General features: G+C 45.5%; 1 protein-coding gene across 2 annotated transcripts in view; it reads right to left on the bottom strand.

Annotated features, from left to right (window-relative positions):
- TULP4 (TUB like protein 4) overlaps nt 1–14,861 on the bottom strand; it is a 95,254-nt gene continuing 80,393 nt past the window's right edge. For both annotated transcript variants that reach the window (XM_035108641.2, XM_035108643.2), the window contains exons 8-15: nt 14,456–14,680; nt 13,225–13,459; nt 12,403–12,547; nt 10,214–10,358; nt 9,759–9,852; nt 8,795–8,938; nt 4,618–7,262; nt 1–2,461 (exon numbers count right to left, since the gene is read on the bottom strand). In XM_035108641.2, the coding sequence (XP_034964532.2) occupies nt 2,345–2,461; nt 4,618–7,262; nt 8,795–8,938; nt 9,759–9,852; nt 10,214–10,358; nt 12,403–12,547; nt 13,225–13,459; nt 14,456–14,680 (3,750 nt within the window). In that variant the 3' untranslated portion in view covers nt 1–2,344. The remainder of the gene's footprint in view (nt 2,462–4,617; nt 7,263–8,794; nt 8,939–9,758; nt 9,853–10,213; nt 10,359–12,402; nt 12,548–13,224; nt 13,460–14,455; nt 14,681–14,861) is intronic.

The following is a 14,861-nucleotide window of genomic DNA, read 5'->3' as shown; positions in this document are numbered from 1 at the left end:
CCCTGGTTTTATTTTGAAATGTTTTAGATGAAATGTTCTAAGTGTGTTTCTAGGATATGTAGCGCTGCTAAATGCTGTTCTCCTAAATGCCATATAACTTTTATATATAGACCTGAACTTAAAAGCTCCATTTCACATTCTAAATCAAGAGACATTTCTCACACTTATGGAATAATCCGGACCAGAATTCTCTGGAGAGTTACATATTCCTAATTAGCCTTTCCACTATCCTGGTGACTCTCAAGCTAGTCTTTAGCTCTGACTGCAGTAGTAGCGGCTGGTGTAGTGTAGTGGAGCTGCCCTCTGAACACTGGCGTCACTGCAACTTACCTGGATGTGTCTGGAGGCAGCCAGCAGTGAGGTTAGGGCCTTGTAGACAAACCTGTAGAGCCAAATGGACATTCTCACAGGTACATCCACACAGCCCTTAGCCCGCAGGCCAGGTAAGCTGCAGCAATGTCAGCAACAGGAGGGCAACTCCACAGCTCTGTCCAACCCCAACAACCGCTACTGGATGGAAAGTGTAGCCAAAGAAAATGTCAACATTCTGGGAACGCTGCATTAAGGGTTAACCTACTGTACTGTACTGCATGCTATTGATTAGGAAGCAATGGAGGGGACACTTGGCCATTCAGTTGTCTACAGGCTCTGTGCCAGAAGGGGTTGCCGATTCCATCCAAGTGTTTTATTACTTCTCATGTTATCCCGTGCAAGTGAAATGAGAGAATGCACTCCACCAATCGTGTGTGTATGCACATTATCGTCTCAGTTTTTTCTTGATTGCAGCCTGTTTCATATAGAAGAATCAATGGAATCAATCAAGCAAATGCACACAAAAGATCTTGGTGGCCACCTTTGAGAAACCACGCTCTGTATCATTGTGTGTGTGGAGAATTAAAGTCAAATAAGCCTGTGAGCAAAGGAAGGGTGAATATTTTTCTAAGGTTGCAATCAAAAATTCCAACGCTGAATGTCTTAGGCTGCTAGTTTCCATGGGGAAGGTGTCATGGTCAAGAAGTGCAGCAAAAAGATTAAAGGTGCCAAGATAGATGAGGAAACTGACATAAACATGTCACTTGCCCAATGCATTTATGTAGAAAGCTACCTCTGGGACACAGAGTCCCTGACACACAGAATCTCATTTTGTTAAAATTCTCCACCAGGGAAACACGTCTTCCTGCTACGTTATTCCAACAAAATAATATTCTCGTGACCCCAAGGAACGTTTCTACTGAAATGCATCAGACAACTGACACTTTTATTAAAGATTCCTCATATATTGTGGGACCGTATTGGGGTTTGTCACTTTTTCATCTTCCTTCCTTCCTCTTTCTTTCGTTCTTCGTGAACCTAGGGGATTTGTCATAATGATTCCCATTTCAGGCCTTGCTGAGTGATAGCATTGGTATCAATCCAAACTAATGATTTACCAAGAAAAAAACCTTGCTTACAGCTCATGGTTTATTTGGAGGTAGGACAAACCAAGAGCCCAGGTTCACATGCAACATTAAGCCAAACCATGGCTTTGCTCTGGGTATCACAGGAGCAGCAGGGGAGGAGTGAAGTGGCCACAACTTTTGCTCTCTGTAGCTGCACACTTGCTCATTCAAGCTATGTCACCATCTGTCTTAGCATTACGTGCTGATCAGGCCGTCTTTTGCAAGCCATCCAAAAGGTAACAGCTCTGTTTTTCTTTTGAATAACATTTTGGAAACTAGGTATGGGTTCTGAAAAACCTCCATGGTGCCCACAGTGCTCAGTTATCAGAGAAGAAACATGTGTCTTCAAGTATATTATAGCATTTTTGTTGTTCTTTTTTTTTCTTTTTTGCTGTTACTATTGATGAAAATAGTACAAAGTGGTCCAGGGGAAAAGAAAGTTGCATTCCCTGCTTTAAAAAGAACAGCATGGTATAAGGCAGTCTATAAAAGAATGAAAGAAAACGAAGGGCAGTCTTTTAAAATCCTTCTATCAGCTTACATCAGCTTTTTTTTTCTTTTTCTTTTTTGCAGCAAACACAGAAGAACCGCCACAACAAGCCAAAAGCCACATTTCCCAACATAACACTGAATAGCTCTCCTCCTTGGCTTGCCCTGAAGAAACCAGCACATATGTTGATTCAAATAAAAGAAATCCCAAACCACAGAATCCCCACCCCATCCCCGATAATGTTTAAAGTTGATGCCCTCCTTTGGGCACTCGGAGGCTCTTTTCTTCCAGTTGCACTTTCTTCTTTACTTGCAGAATCCTTTGCACGTCTCTACCAGGCCTTCGTGGGTTGGCCCTTATGAGAAAGATTTATCAGGGTTTCTCTCCCTCCCCCTCTCTGGTCTTTTTCTCTTTTTCATTTGAGGCGCTGAGTCACATTAGCCAGAGCCACTGCAAAGGCCTGCACCGCTGAAAATGGATATTGAAAGTCCAAAATGTAAGCATTGCCATCGATCCTCCCAAACTGCATGACCTGGAGGAGAAAGTTGTTGGGGGGGGGGGAATAAAGAAGAGGAAAAGTTGGTAAAGTTAAACAAGAAATCAAGCAGCAGTTAAATATGAAAATTGGCCCATTAAAGCAAGGAGGGGGTGATTTCACAACTTCTTGCCTCATATGGGAGCTGCATTTCACTTGGAAAGTGGCTCTGCCCAGAGGAACTCAGTTCTGGCACCTCTCTGGTGGGCTCCATCTAAGAGAATGAGGGAGGTGTTCAGGGTGAGTTCTGGCGCCTCTTTTTCTAGAAAAATAGCACTGGCTTCGCCTATTTTCATAGGGAAAGTTCAGAGCCCACAATGATTAATGAGGTTGAATATTCTGAGGAGATCCTATCAGCACAACAGGAATTTTCCATGATTTTCAGCAGACTGGAGCCGTTATGTTCTGGTGGATCTTGGTTGTTCTTGGACAACGCCAATGCAACATGACTACAATCCCAAAATAACCTATAGATATCACAATCGAATCTACAGTGACTTGTCTGCTCAGCCTCCTGGTGGATCAGGGAGACTGCAAAATTACACAACGAAGCAGAGCTAGCAAAAGTGCCATTCCAATCCTGGATCCCAGAAAATAAAAGCTGTCTAAGGTTTGTACAATGTTTTGCACCTCCTTTCATACATCTTTGCTATAGAATGCACCCGTTTTTCTACACTGCAGCAGCAGCAGGACTGGGGAACTGATGACTCTTGAGATGCTCTTGGACTCCAACTCCCATGAGCCCCAGTCAGCATTGTGAATGGTCAGGGACAATGGGAGTAGTAGTCCAACAACATTTGGAAGGCCACAAATTCGCTATACCCGCTCTAAGAGACTGAAAATAATGGCCAGGGTTTAAAGTTCATATATCCCCCCATCACTTTCGCCTTACACATACATTACTGTTGCTTGTTTTTCAGACTCTCATGACCTTTGACACTGGGTGGGTTGGTTAGTTGGTGGGTTGGTTGGTTGTTGTATTACTCTTGTGATCATGATAGAGTGCAGTCTCAGGACCAAAAGGCTGTTCTCACATTGTATTATTTTCATGTGAAATGCGCATCTGTGGTATGACATCAGCTGAAGATAACATCATATTTCTATGTTCATTGGGTTCATATGTTTCTAGTGACATTTAAAATATCCCATAATCTGTTATAGGTGTTCTGAGGCACAGAAGCCACAATTATAAGCAGCTACTGTCAAACCTCTTCTTGGTGGAATAGAATAGCTTTGGGTTTATACAGTCAAGATTTTTATGCTGCAGAGAAGTTGCATGTATCTCAAAGGCAACCTCTGTATGGATCGTATTCAGTATTTGGGCACCTCTGACATTGTGACAGAGACAAATGCTCTACAGATGTTACACAAACGTATGTCCAACGCCTTGGGCAGATATTGGCCACCCAAAGGATAAGGGATCAGGATCCTGTTTGCACCAGGCCTTTCACATGCCACTATTTTCTGCAAATTAATCTGCAAGAAGGTGTGTCTATTTGAAAGAAGTCGCATCATACTGCATTTGCAGGGCCAGCATTCCTGAAGAAAGCAAACTGGGGCAACTGTTTCTGGTGGTGGCAGTAGGGGGTGGCAAATTACTGTCCCCAGGTTCTCACTCACTTGTTTCACCAGTCCATCCACCCAGCTGTCACCACTACCCAACCACCCAGTTGCTTTGAGCTTTCCAGAGCGCTTGCCTCATCCTCATGCCTCACATTGAAGGGGGTCCTTCCTTAGAGCAAAGTATTCTGAGTGAGGTGAACGGGAAGAGTGCCTGCCCTAACACTGCTTTGCCACAACAGCTGGACTTTAAAAAATAGTTAATTTACTAGTGATTTGAAACCTTTAACTGGCCACTGAGACAAAGTGGTAGTGGTGCAGGCACTTTCCAAGGCCACCTCGCCCAGAATGCCTAACAGAAGGACCCCTTTCCCCAGAGCAAGGCAGAAAATAGGGGTGGGGGGAGATGGCTAGTTCTGCCACCATGTTAGCAGCAGCAAAACTTACAAAGCTGGGGAGGGGGGGGGGAGAGGAGTTGGCAGTGGCAGCACTCGCACCAGAGGCACAAAGTCTTGGGCCAGCCCTGTTCCTCTGGCACACATGTCAAGGCCTATCACAAGAAGCAGCCTGGAATTTCCGACTTGTAATCCTACCTGTCTCCCTTCCAGCTCAATCTGGAAGTTTTTTGCAGATTCTTGGGTCACTCTCCCTCCAAAGTCCAGCTGATAGACTTGGGTTGCCTCATTCCACAAGGGCTGCTTGTTAGCCATCACGTACACAAAGCCCTGGCTTCCCAGCCGCCCGTCCTCCTTTTCGTTGGCTTTCCGGCACTTAAACTCATCCAGTTCACTGGCTGTTCTCAAGTTCCTTTTCGTTTTCCACCCCTTTTTACTGCCCTGGCTCTGGTTCATTAGCTCATCCCCACTAATAAACAGTTCAGGCTCACTTTCTGAGCTGTCCTGAAATTCGTTCATCTTGTTCAGTTTTTTGGACTTCAACTGGTCCTTTTGACTTTTGACCTTCTTCTTCTCCCTGCCCAGCCTAGGGCTGGATATCAGCGAGTTGAAGTCGGTTAGAGTCGTCCTTGCTTCCTTCTTGACCTTTCCCTCCGTAATAGCCTGCATATTCCCTTCATCCGCTCGGCTATCCAGGCGCTTCCGATTCTTCTTCCCAAACTTGTCTGTCCGCTGAGGCACGGGGCTCTCAGTCAAGGACAGGACTTCTTGGAAGTTGTCTGCTGTCTCCGCCATCGCATCTGTGCCCGCGTGGCCTTGAGGTTCCACTGGCGGCGGTGGTGGTGGAGACATGACAGGCTTCTCCACCACCAGCAACGCCTTGGGGGGCAGAGTGCCTTGGGTGCTCTGCGCTGCAGGTGGGCATGTGCTGTAGGAATTCCACGGGTGCAAGGCCATTGGTGGCAGCTGTAAACTCGAGCAAGTGCTATTTCCAGGGTACAGGGGGGGTAAAGGGCAGTAAGCGAGGTTGGAGGGGTAACCTGGCTGAAGCACAACCGTTGGCTCCTGTTGTGCAATCTGGGGTGGGGCCAAAGCTTCTTTGGGAGAACAGGGGACCTGTATTCCCTGAAGAAGAGGAGGGGGAGGGGGAGGAACACCGTAGTTCCCCAAGTATGGGGCTCCAACCCCGTAGCTCATCTGGAAAGTGGCAGTAGGACTGGTTGGAGATCTGGGGGAAACAAACGGTGCTCGGGATATTTCCAGGTGCTGAGTTTGGCCAATGACTAGGGGGGAAGGTTTGGCAGGGTGAGGCAAAGTACTCGGAGCTGTCCTTTCTTGAGGGACCCATATCTCCTCACCCACCATTGGTTCCCACTGATAGGGGGGTGGTCTTTTGACACCAATGCCTGGCTCAGCCATGGCCACAGGCATGTGGCGCACCGGTTTCTCCACAGGGCAGTGCTGAGAAAGAGCTTCATCCTCCATGAAGGCAGAGTTCACATAATCTGTCCGTTCACGAGAGTTGTCCAGCGGGCTCAGCAAATTGTAAGAGGACTGGGAGGCCAGGGGCGAAGTACTGACGGAGTGTGCGATGACCGAGCTGTGCTGAGAGCTGCTCCCGGTTGTCATGTCTGGTCTCATGCTGTTCATGCTGGACGTGCTGCTGTTACCGTTGATGCCACTCATATTCCCACTTCCACTATTAGGGTTGCCACTGCCGCCACCGCCGCCACCGTTGTTGCCATTGCCACTGCTGCACTGGCTGCAGGTGTAGAGTGCCGTCGGCACCCTCTGCTGGTACTGGGCTGCCACAATGTTGCTCTTCAGTTTTGGGGGGAGCTGCAGAGTGGCTCTCTGGCTGTCGACCAGCTGGGCCATTTTCAGTGCTGCCTCTCTGCTGTTCCGCCGCAGAGTGGCATGGATTATGCTGTTGTCCAATCTCTGGGCCATACCGCGACCTTGAGACAGCTGGGCCGCGATCTCCGGGTAAGGTGGCGGATCCCCGGTTGGAATGGAGTAGCGCGGCACCGTGAGCCTGTTCAGGGTGGCGCTGGTACAAGGCTGCTGAATCTTCTTCTCCGAGGAAGTGATCCTTAAAGTGGCGGAGCTGCCAGGCCCTGGCAGAGTATAAGTGTTCTGGGCGCACAGCATCCGCGTACGAGGCCGGCAAACTTCCTCCACATTCCCGCTGCTGTCAAAGGTGGTGATTCTTTCATAGCCCAGAGGGGTTTGATAATGCCCTGTGGAATAAAGGGGGAAATCTCCCTTTTTCAAGCAGAGATCTATGGGAGGTTGGGGAGGTACCGGAGGAGGAGGAGGGGCTGTGGTGGGAGCTGCTGGTATGGTCCCAGGGTACGGAGGGGGAGGATTCATTTTGTTCATCTGAATTTCCTGGGCAGTGCTGAAGACGGATGCTTCTCCTTCAGCCGCCTGTGGCACTGGGCGCAACATCTTAGCCTTCTGGAGGTGTTCGTGGTCTCTGTCCCCATCTCTGTGGTCCACAATTGCCATCTGGATTGCGCCCTGGGGCGGCAGGGGGAGCTGAGGGGGTGCCTGGATGATGCGCCCCATTTCAACTCCTCCAAAGATCACTTGGCCTGGGTTGGAATACCTGCTTGGGATTGGGTAGTGGACTGCGTTGTCAGTCACGTGGTCCGCCGCTGCCACAGCGGTTGTCTGATTGGCGAGGACGTCCAGCTGTACATTCTGATTGGCCAGCAAAGACTGAACCAGCCCAATGCTCTGTGTTGGTGACATTGCTTGTGCTGAGCTGTGAATAGGAGCAATCGGGATGTTTACGGTGCAAGGTGGGTTGTTCTCGGGAACTCCAGATGTTCCAGTCACTGAGACAAAAAGACATGAGTATTAGAATACAGCATCGCAGCCTTCATCCAAAAGAGATATACAGTACTAAATTAATTCTGCCATCTATAGCATTACTTTCCATTTTAAAGGTATTGGAATCATTTGTTAAATACTGATTATTTAACTTTTGTACTTGTGCTGTCACAATAGGTCAGTAATATTATCTCCCACCTCACTACAGTAAGGGTATTAAGAGACAGATCTGAGAACATGCAGTCCCTCCACAAAGCCTTACCTCCTTGGGGTAAGTCTCTCTTTCTCCATGGTCCTCAGTTCAAGAACCTGGTTTAAGGGAAATCCTGGCTAGACTTAATAGTGGTAAGCATTGGAGCCAACAAATTGCTCCGTCATAACAAAGGAGAGGGAATTTGCCCCAGAAAGAGGAGGGTTTGGCTTCCAATTTGTTGACCACAGTTAGCAGGAAGTCAACACTGTATCTGTATCAGACCTTTATCTCAGAAGAAACAAGAACAATCTAGTGTTCTGCCATTCTGTTAAACCAGACTCTTTGATGCAAGTGGGTGGAAAAGCAAGCAGTTATGAAGGCATGAATGACAGTAACCCAATGTGACTCCGAGGAGAGAATACAACCTGTTCACCTGTTGACATTTGTGAATGCTTCTGGCTACCACTGCAGCCTCAATTCCCAGGCACCATGATGGATTCCTGCCACTCTAAGGTTGTGCAATTAAGCCACCATTGGGGATTGAACCTTTTCAATTATGAGTGCCTCTACATCACTCCAGGTCTTTTGATTGTTTGCTTGTGTCAATCCGCTTGCAGATTTCTATAATGCGGTTAATACTGAAGCCTCATAATTTAATTCCCAATTTAACAAATGCCTCTTCTCAGGGGATTAATGGACTCTCTAGGGATCAAATTCATAACTGACCCATTTAAAATGGATTAATTAAAAAGAATATCCACTGGACATCTAAACTAATGGTGGTGGTTGCTGCTGCTGCGGCTTACAGATTAAGTATGAATTGTCAATAGGCCCTTTTGAGCTCTCAGCTATGTCATCAGAAACTTGTCGGAGCCAAGAAACACCCCTCCACCCCAGCAGCCTGCACTGTCCCTCACCACCCTTTTCAACTTCACATTCCTTTCAGAAGTCAGAGAAGAAGGCACCATGTATGTACACCAGTGCCTGAGGCCTTCCAGCTCCCCTGATCTTGAATGCACTGTTCACAACACAGAGCAGGGGCAGGATGGTAGGGAACGCCCCACATAGGTTGCGAAGGGCACAGGGAGCCCTCTAGGCTCTACCAGGCTCCCAATGACAACACCAGAAGTACACAGGTCTTTCAAGTCCTATTTTGGAGTTCCCAGCCTCACCACAGACTACAAAATGGAAGTCAAAGATCAAGCTCCAATTTGGCCTCTCCACCACAACAAGGATATCTTGCAAAACACGGAATGGACTCATGTGCCTTGGGCTTTTAATTCCAAGGAGGGTCAATCTTCTTACAGAGTTTCATAAAATTTCAGACAATCAGCTCAATCTCACCTGGCAAATCATCTTCATCTTCGCTAAAAACATTGGGGTTGAAGACAGGCAGGTTTATATAGTCCATGGAAATCTTCCGCACTTCTGGAAGGTATATCGTCATTTGCCTGGGCTGGAGATGCAGCAAGCTGGTTTTATAGATAACTACAAAAAGGATGCAAGGAAAGGGAAGAAAGAAAATATCTGTGGTGCAGAAAATACAAAGGGAGGGTCCAGCATTACCAAAGGAATCAGCCAGTTAGAGGGACTTCAACCATGACAAAACTCCTACATGGAAATCATGTCTATTTAAGAAAGAGGATGCAATATTTGGATGACTGCATGTGACAAGCTCACACAACTACATTTTGTTGTATGTACATGCACTGGGAAGATAACAGGCAAACAAGGTTTCCCAGTGATGACACACAAAGACAAAAATATACAAGTATCCGGAAGGACTTTCTATTTATGTATTTTTTCATAACTGAAGAAGTCTCTAAGCAAAAGGTCTAGTATCATTTCATTCAATTATTGAAATTAAGCAAGTTTAGGCTTGGTCAGTGTCTGGACTACTGGGAAACCATGTGGATGAGGAATACAAACATGACCACTCCTTCAAAAGCAAGTGGGGAGAATCAAAAGAGCTACAGATGTGATTTATTTATCAAACAAACAAACAGATATAAAGTCTATCCTTAACATGGCAATGAAATAGGCTCTGGAGCAGAAGGAATTTCTCCCTACATGGAATGTTTTTTCTGGTATACTCCCACAATTAGGGACAGTATCCTTTTAAGCACCACTTCTATGGAGTTTTGACCCAGTAGAAGATGCCACAGAAACAGTCCAAACTGTTTCATGGCTTACAACTCCATGACTAAATTAGATGCAAAACTTGTAACTACCGTTAAAGAATATTTGCACACTTTTTTCTGGTCAGGAAGGGTGTGAAATGAGGACAGTTCTTAAAGAGTTAATTTACCTGCACCAAGATTGGTTGGTAGGAAAGCAGCCAAACCCACAATTTTGAATTTGGTTCCCCAGATATTTGACGTGACCTGAGCAAGGTAGTTGTGCTGCAATAAAAAGGTATGACAGAACGACGACAAGCATTTATATAGTATTCACATACATTAACTTAGTTATTCTTACAATAGTCCTGTTAGGTCAGTCGGTATGATTATTTCTATCTTCACATTGACAAGGGCAATTCTACCAATGAAAAAGAGTGAAGTAAGTAAGAAGGGCATGCTGGATCAGGCCAGAGGCCCATTTAGTCCAGCATCATGTTCTCACAGTGGCCAACCGGATGCCTATGGGAAGTCCACAAACAGGACCTGGGGGCAAGAGGGCTCTCCCATTGTTGTACCTTAACAACCGGTATTCAGAGACATGGTGCCTCTGTTTTTGGTAGATAATGAGATAGCCATGCAGTACCTGAGTGATATCATCCAAAGGAAACTCTCTACGAGTTAGGCTTGGTGAACCTATGGAAGGCTTCCTTATCGGTAGCCTGGGAGATCTTGATATCTCCTGAGCAGCTCGTGACAACTTTGGAGATTTGCGAGCTTCTATATTAATTCTGCATACAAAACAAAAATGACAATAATGAGGCAGGCACAAATAGGTACTCTCTGTCTCTCTGTACAAAAAGAGAATGCGGAACCCAAATTTAGGTGGGAGGGGGATGCTAACAAGGTTTACGATTCAAAAGTATGGTTAATATGAAAAGAGTTCACAGGGCATCCTTCAATCTTCATGAAGTCTGACATTGCAAATGGGATGACAGACAGCCACACCAATGAACAGCACACCCTGGCTCAGCCATCAGACTTGTATAGGTTTCCTCCCTGCCCCCCCCCCCCCCGGAAAAAAACTGCAAGGATGTTCATGTCCCTTATTAATTAAAATGGTAACTTTAAATGCAAAAGGGACCTGAGGATTGGAGGGAGGTTTCTTGGTGATGTTACATGGTGCCTGTCAATTGGCATAACTGCTTTCTGTCTCATACTTGCAAACTTTTGTAGAATGACTCTGGAAAGGCGAGTGGCATTGGGACCGAATGCAGAACGAGCATTTCAGACTGGCCCACTCCTATAAAAGATGTCATATCTGTCTTCAACCTAACATACTAGATAATCCAAGGACACTTTGCCCAGCATCTCCAGTTCTGGCTAAATGGTAAACAGAAAGATAACATATGAAGTCCCATGGGATTTTTGTACTAGAAAAGTGGTTCTATTTTAATAATTGGTAAGGAAAACATTTTTCTCCCTTGCTGGCCTGTCTCCAGGTTCAGGAGCTAAGGATCATAATAGGCTTATGCCTATGCATCAAACCAGAGCATCGGGCTTAATACCCTGCTAAAGAGCATCACAGGGACAACAGCTGTTTGGAAAGAACTAGGGCATTATTTCTCCGACACAATGCACATGGCTGGTGCTGTGAGCTTTGGAGAAGCATCACTCACCTTTTAGAAACATCAAAAGGCAGCCCTGTTTAGGGAAGTTTTTTATGTTTAATGCTGTATTGTGTTTTTAATATTTGGTTGGGAGCTGCCCAGAGTGGCTGGGGAAACCCAGCCAGATGGGAGGGGTATAAATAAATTACTACTACTACTACTACTACCACCATTACTATTACTATTATTAATAAGCTGGAATTGAAAAAGGGTCATGTGGCCCAGCCCCACATGGATCAAAATACACAACTCAGACCACAGTTTCCCATAAGCAGAGAGCAGAATAGTGCTTAGAGAACATGTTTCTCAGGGAAGGGAGCCAAGCAGAAGGGGAAACAAAACTCTCCGAGCACCAGTAGCAAATCTGGAACCTTGCTCTCAAAAGTCTGAGCAGAGAGAGAGAGAGAGGGAGAGAGAGAGAGGGAGGGAGGGAGGGAGGGAGGGAGGGAGGGAGGGAGGGAGATTGTTGTAGATTTTTTTATGTTGATATATATCTAGGATACCGGTATATAGTAGAATACAATGGTCCGGGGGTGGAACTTCAGCACCCTGGGTTGTTATCATTCACTGGTCATTGCCCACACTATATACCTAGAATTTACCCCGAAACAATGATTTTCTCAGTGTTTGCCAATTATTCCAAATTTTTGAAAAGCAAATCTTGGAAGCAGGACATGGTATGTAAACTAAGTCAACAAATTAAAATCCAAGTGGGTGGTCTTATCCTAATCACAGGATTTGATTATTATTTTTTGCACCATGCACGTGTGCGCACGTGCCCACGCACGCACGCACGCACACACACACACACAATATAGAACTCTGCTTAAAACACTCACTAGTAGCAAGCAAAGAACCTAACAAGTACCCTGCACTGTTATATGCTGTTAAATATTTGAAACTGTCAGGGACAGGACACCAGAACTATAGGGGGATTATGTCTGCATTATGCTTGTAGCTAATCACAGAGGAGAACTCTAAGGGCCTTAATAATGTTTCACAGCAAAAAGAACCCTAACATTTCTGAAGCAGCCCGTTTCTGATGCCTGTATGAAAAGGTTCCCCTTTGTTCTAAGTGTATAGGGAGCCCTCTCAGCATAAAAAAGGAATTCAAAGACCCAGGAGAAAAAGGAAGGTGGAGTTTTGAAAATACCAAAATGATTACCTGGGAAGTTTGGGTGATTTGCTAGCTCGAGTGATTTTGGGAGACTTTTTTGCAGCCCAGTCATCGCTCAGTTCAATATCGCTGGAATCAGAGCAGTTGCAGCTATCAATCACGGTGGAAATCAAACTGTTTCCATAGATTTCATCTGTCAACACAGGCCCCATTAAAAAAAAAGTTTCAGAAACCAAATCCCAATTACAACTGTCAATCATTTCTAGGATATCCTACAAGCAATAGCCGAGCTACAACTGCAGCAAGGAGCACAGTGTTTTCTTTGAAACTCATGCAGAATCAGCAATAGCCTAAAATCAAGCGGATGGTGCTCAATTATGCTAGTTGACAGGCATCTCTCTGACACTGAAAAATATCTACAGCTAATTAGAGAATCTTCCCTCTCCTGTCAGGACACTGAATATGATAATGTACTGCAACTTGGAAGATGACTTGAACTATGCCTGTTACCAAGTCTATTTCGGAATGGCCGATGAGAGCAGGGAAATAGTACTGCCATGGGTTCTTGTGTGGATGCACAATTTTGGGGCATTAACAGGATACACAGCTCCACAACCCAATCCACTAATTTGTTCCACAAACGGGAGCTCCAGTGACGCTCCACATGACGCTCGACCGACAAGAATGACACATTTCAACAAAGGGCAGATCTGTGGGCATATTTCTTTCCATGTGAAGATCAGTTACATACAATAAAATCAACGAGGTTTGCACGAGAAATTCACATGCAGTAAACTTGAACACTTGAGGGTCTCTGCACAGGACCGGAATCTAGAAATCGGCACTAATAAGTTGCCTAAAGCCTTGTACCTGCTTTTCCATCAGTCTTCGGGTCCATGATGACAAACTCAGGCCGCAGTTTGCTAATTCGGCGCCCTTTCAAAATAGGCACCAGACCCCCCAAGTATTCCAAATACAGTGTATAGCAAGGCCCTCCAACCTCTGGGTCATCTTCTGTCCGCTTCATTGTGCAGTGAAGCCTTTCATTGCCAGATGTTGGGTAGCTAACAAAATCTCTCATGTTGTTGGGGTCTGGGATAGGAGGCTGAGTTAAATATAGGAGGAAAAATTATGAGTTATACAAAGAGTTTTCCCTCATGTTGCTTTTTCATGCTCCCGATTATTATTATTTTTAATGACTGCCGTGGTAAATTCTGCCTTTAAATTAATAAAACAATAAAAGAAATCAGGACCACAAAAAGCTAGCTACATTTTAAATGAGAAGCGACCACTTCTAGAATGATGCACTAGAACTGCAGAGAGACCAAGAAGCATCCACTTCAGTAATATGTGCTTGCTTCTTTTACAGAAGTATAAAGATTGTCAACAGCACAGGGACTGGGATCAGATTTCTCAAGAAGTTCTCATAAGAGCCAGACAAAAGGTGTTATTGCAATCTAGCTGGTAGCTTTTAGGCCTTGTCCTGGGAAACCTTTAAATAAAGGTCCATTCACCAGGCTCTGTTCATGCACAAAGTTTACACCTACCCCAAAGCAGTCCCATCCACCTCCCATACATTTGCATGGCTAATATAATATGTGAACCTTCTAATCATGGATACACTTGGCCACAACTGAAGCAGATGTGGAAAATGTCATTACAGCCACAAACTGTGGCTGGCAGCAGTTGTGATTGACTGGTTTTATTAATAAGCTCTTGGTACACGAACATGCCTGAGGGCAGTCTGGACTGCTTAACCTGTACAAGAAAACTCCATTTGTGAAATTAGTCAGGTTGCCCTGCGCTGCTGTTCAAACGGCCATCACAACCCTCTCAAAATGACAGTGATAAAACCCTACAAGCTGCTCTGCACAGTTATGCAACCCTAGGCGTATTTACTCAGAAGTCCCAAGGCGTTCAAGGGGACAGAGTCCCAAATAAGTGCGTTTGAGATGGCAGCTTCAGAGTGCAATCTGAATGTTTATTACCAATCAAACATTTCCTGCTTGTGTGCTTTATGCCTCAGCTGCTGTCAGCTGTTTAGCTCAATCTACCTTTGTCCACTGACCCTGACACACTTAACACCCAGCTGTTTGTTTACCTTGATCGTTGGTGTAAAGGCAGTGGTGAGGTATGAGCAGAGCCTGGGAGGCAGAGTCAATTTACTGATATCTTTGTCATCCCGCAAGGAGCTAGCGATGGTTTGCTGGCACATGAGCTGTAAGCTGGACACCCTGTGCTCCACTCGGACAACGTAGAGGGCAGGACCAGAAGCCATGAGCAGGCGGGAGTCCCTGTGACCCCAGCAGATTGAGATTATGGGGCGCTGCGTGAAAAGTAACATTTCAGATGTTTCCCTCTCATTGAAGCATATTTTAAGACCCATTCTATTTTGGAAAACCCTAATGTCTCAGGGCTTTTCTGTATGTTCAAGTGGTATAATTCTCTGGGGACTGTACAACTTCCAATTCCGCTAGGATAGGGTATCAGTTTATTACAGTAACCGG

The sequence above is a fragment of the Zootoca vivipara genome, chromosome 3, assembly GCF_963506605.1.
Source record: "Zootoca vivipara chromosome 3, rZooViv1.1, whole genome shotgun sequence".
NCBI lineage: Eukaryota > Metazoa > Chordata > Lepidosauria > Squamata > Lacertidae > Zootoca > Zootoca vivipara.
Note: the sequence above shows the minus strand (reverse complement) of the source record. Positions and strands in the feature narration are given on the sequence as shown.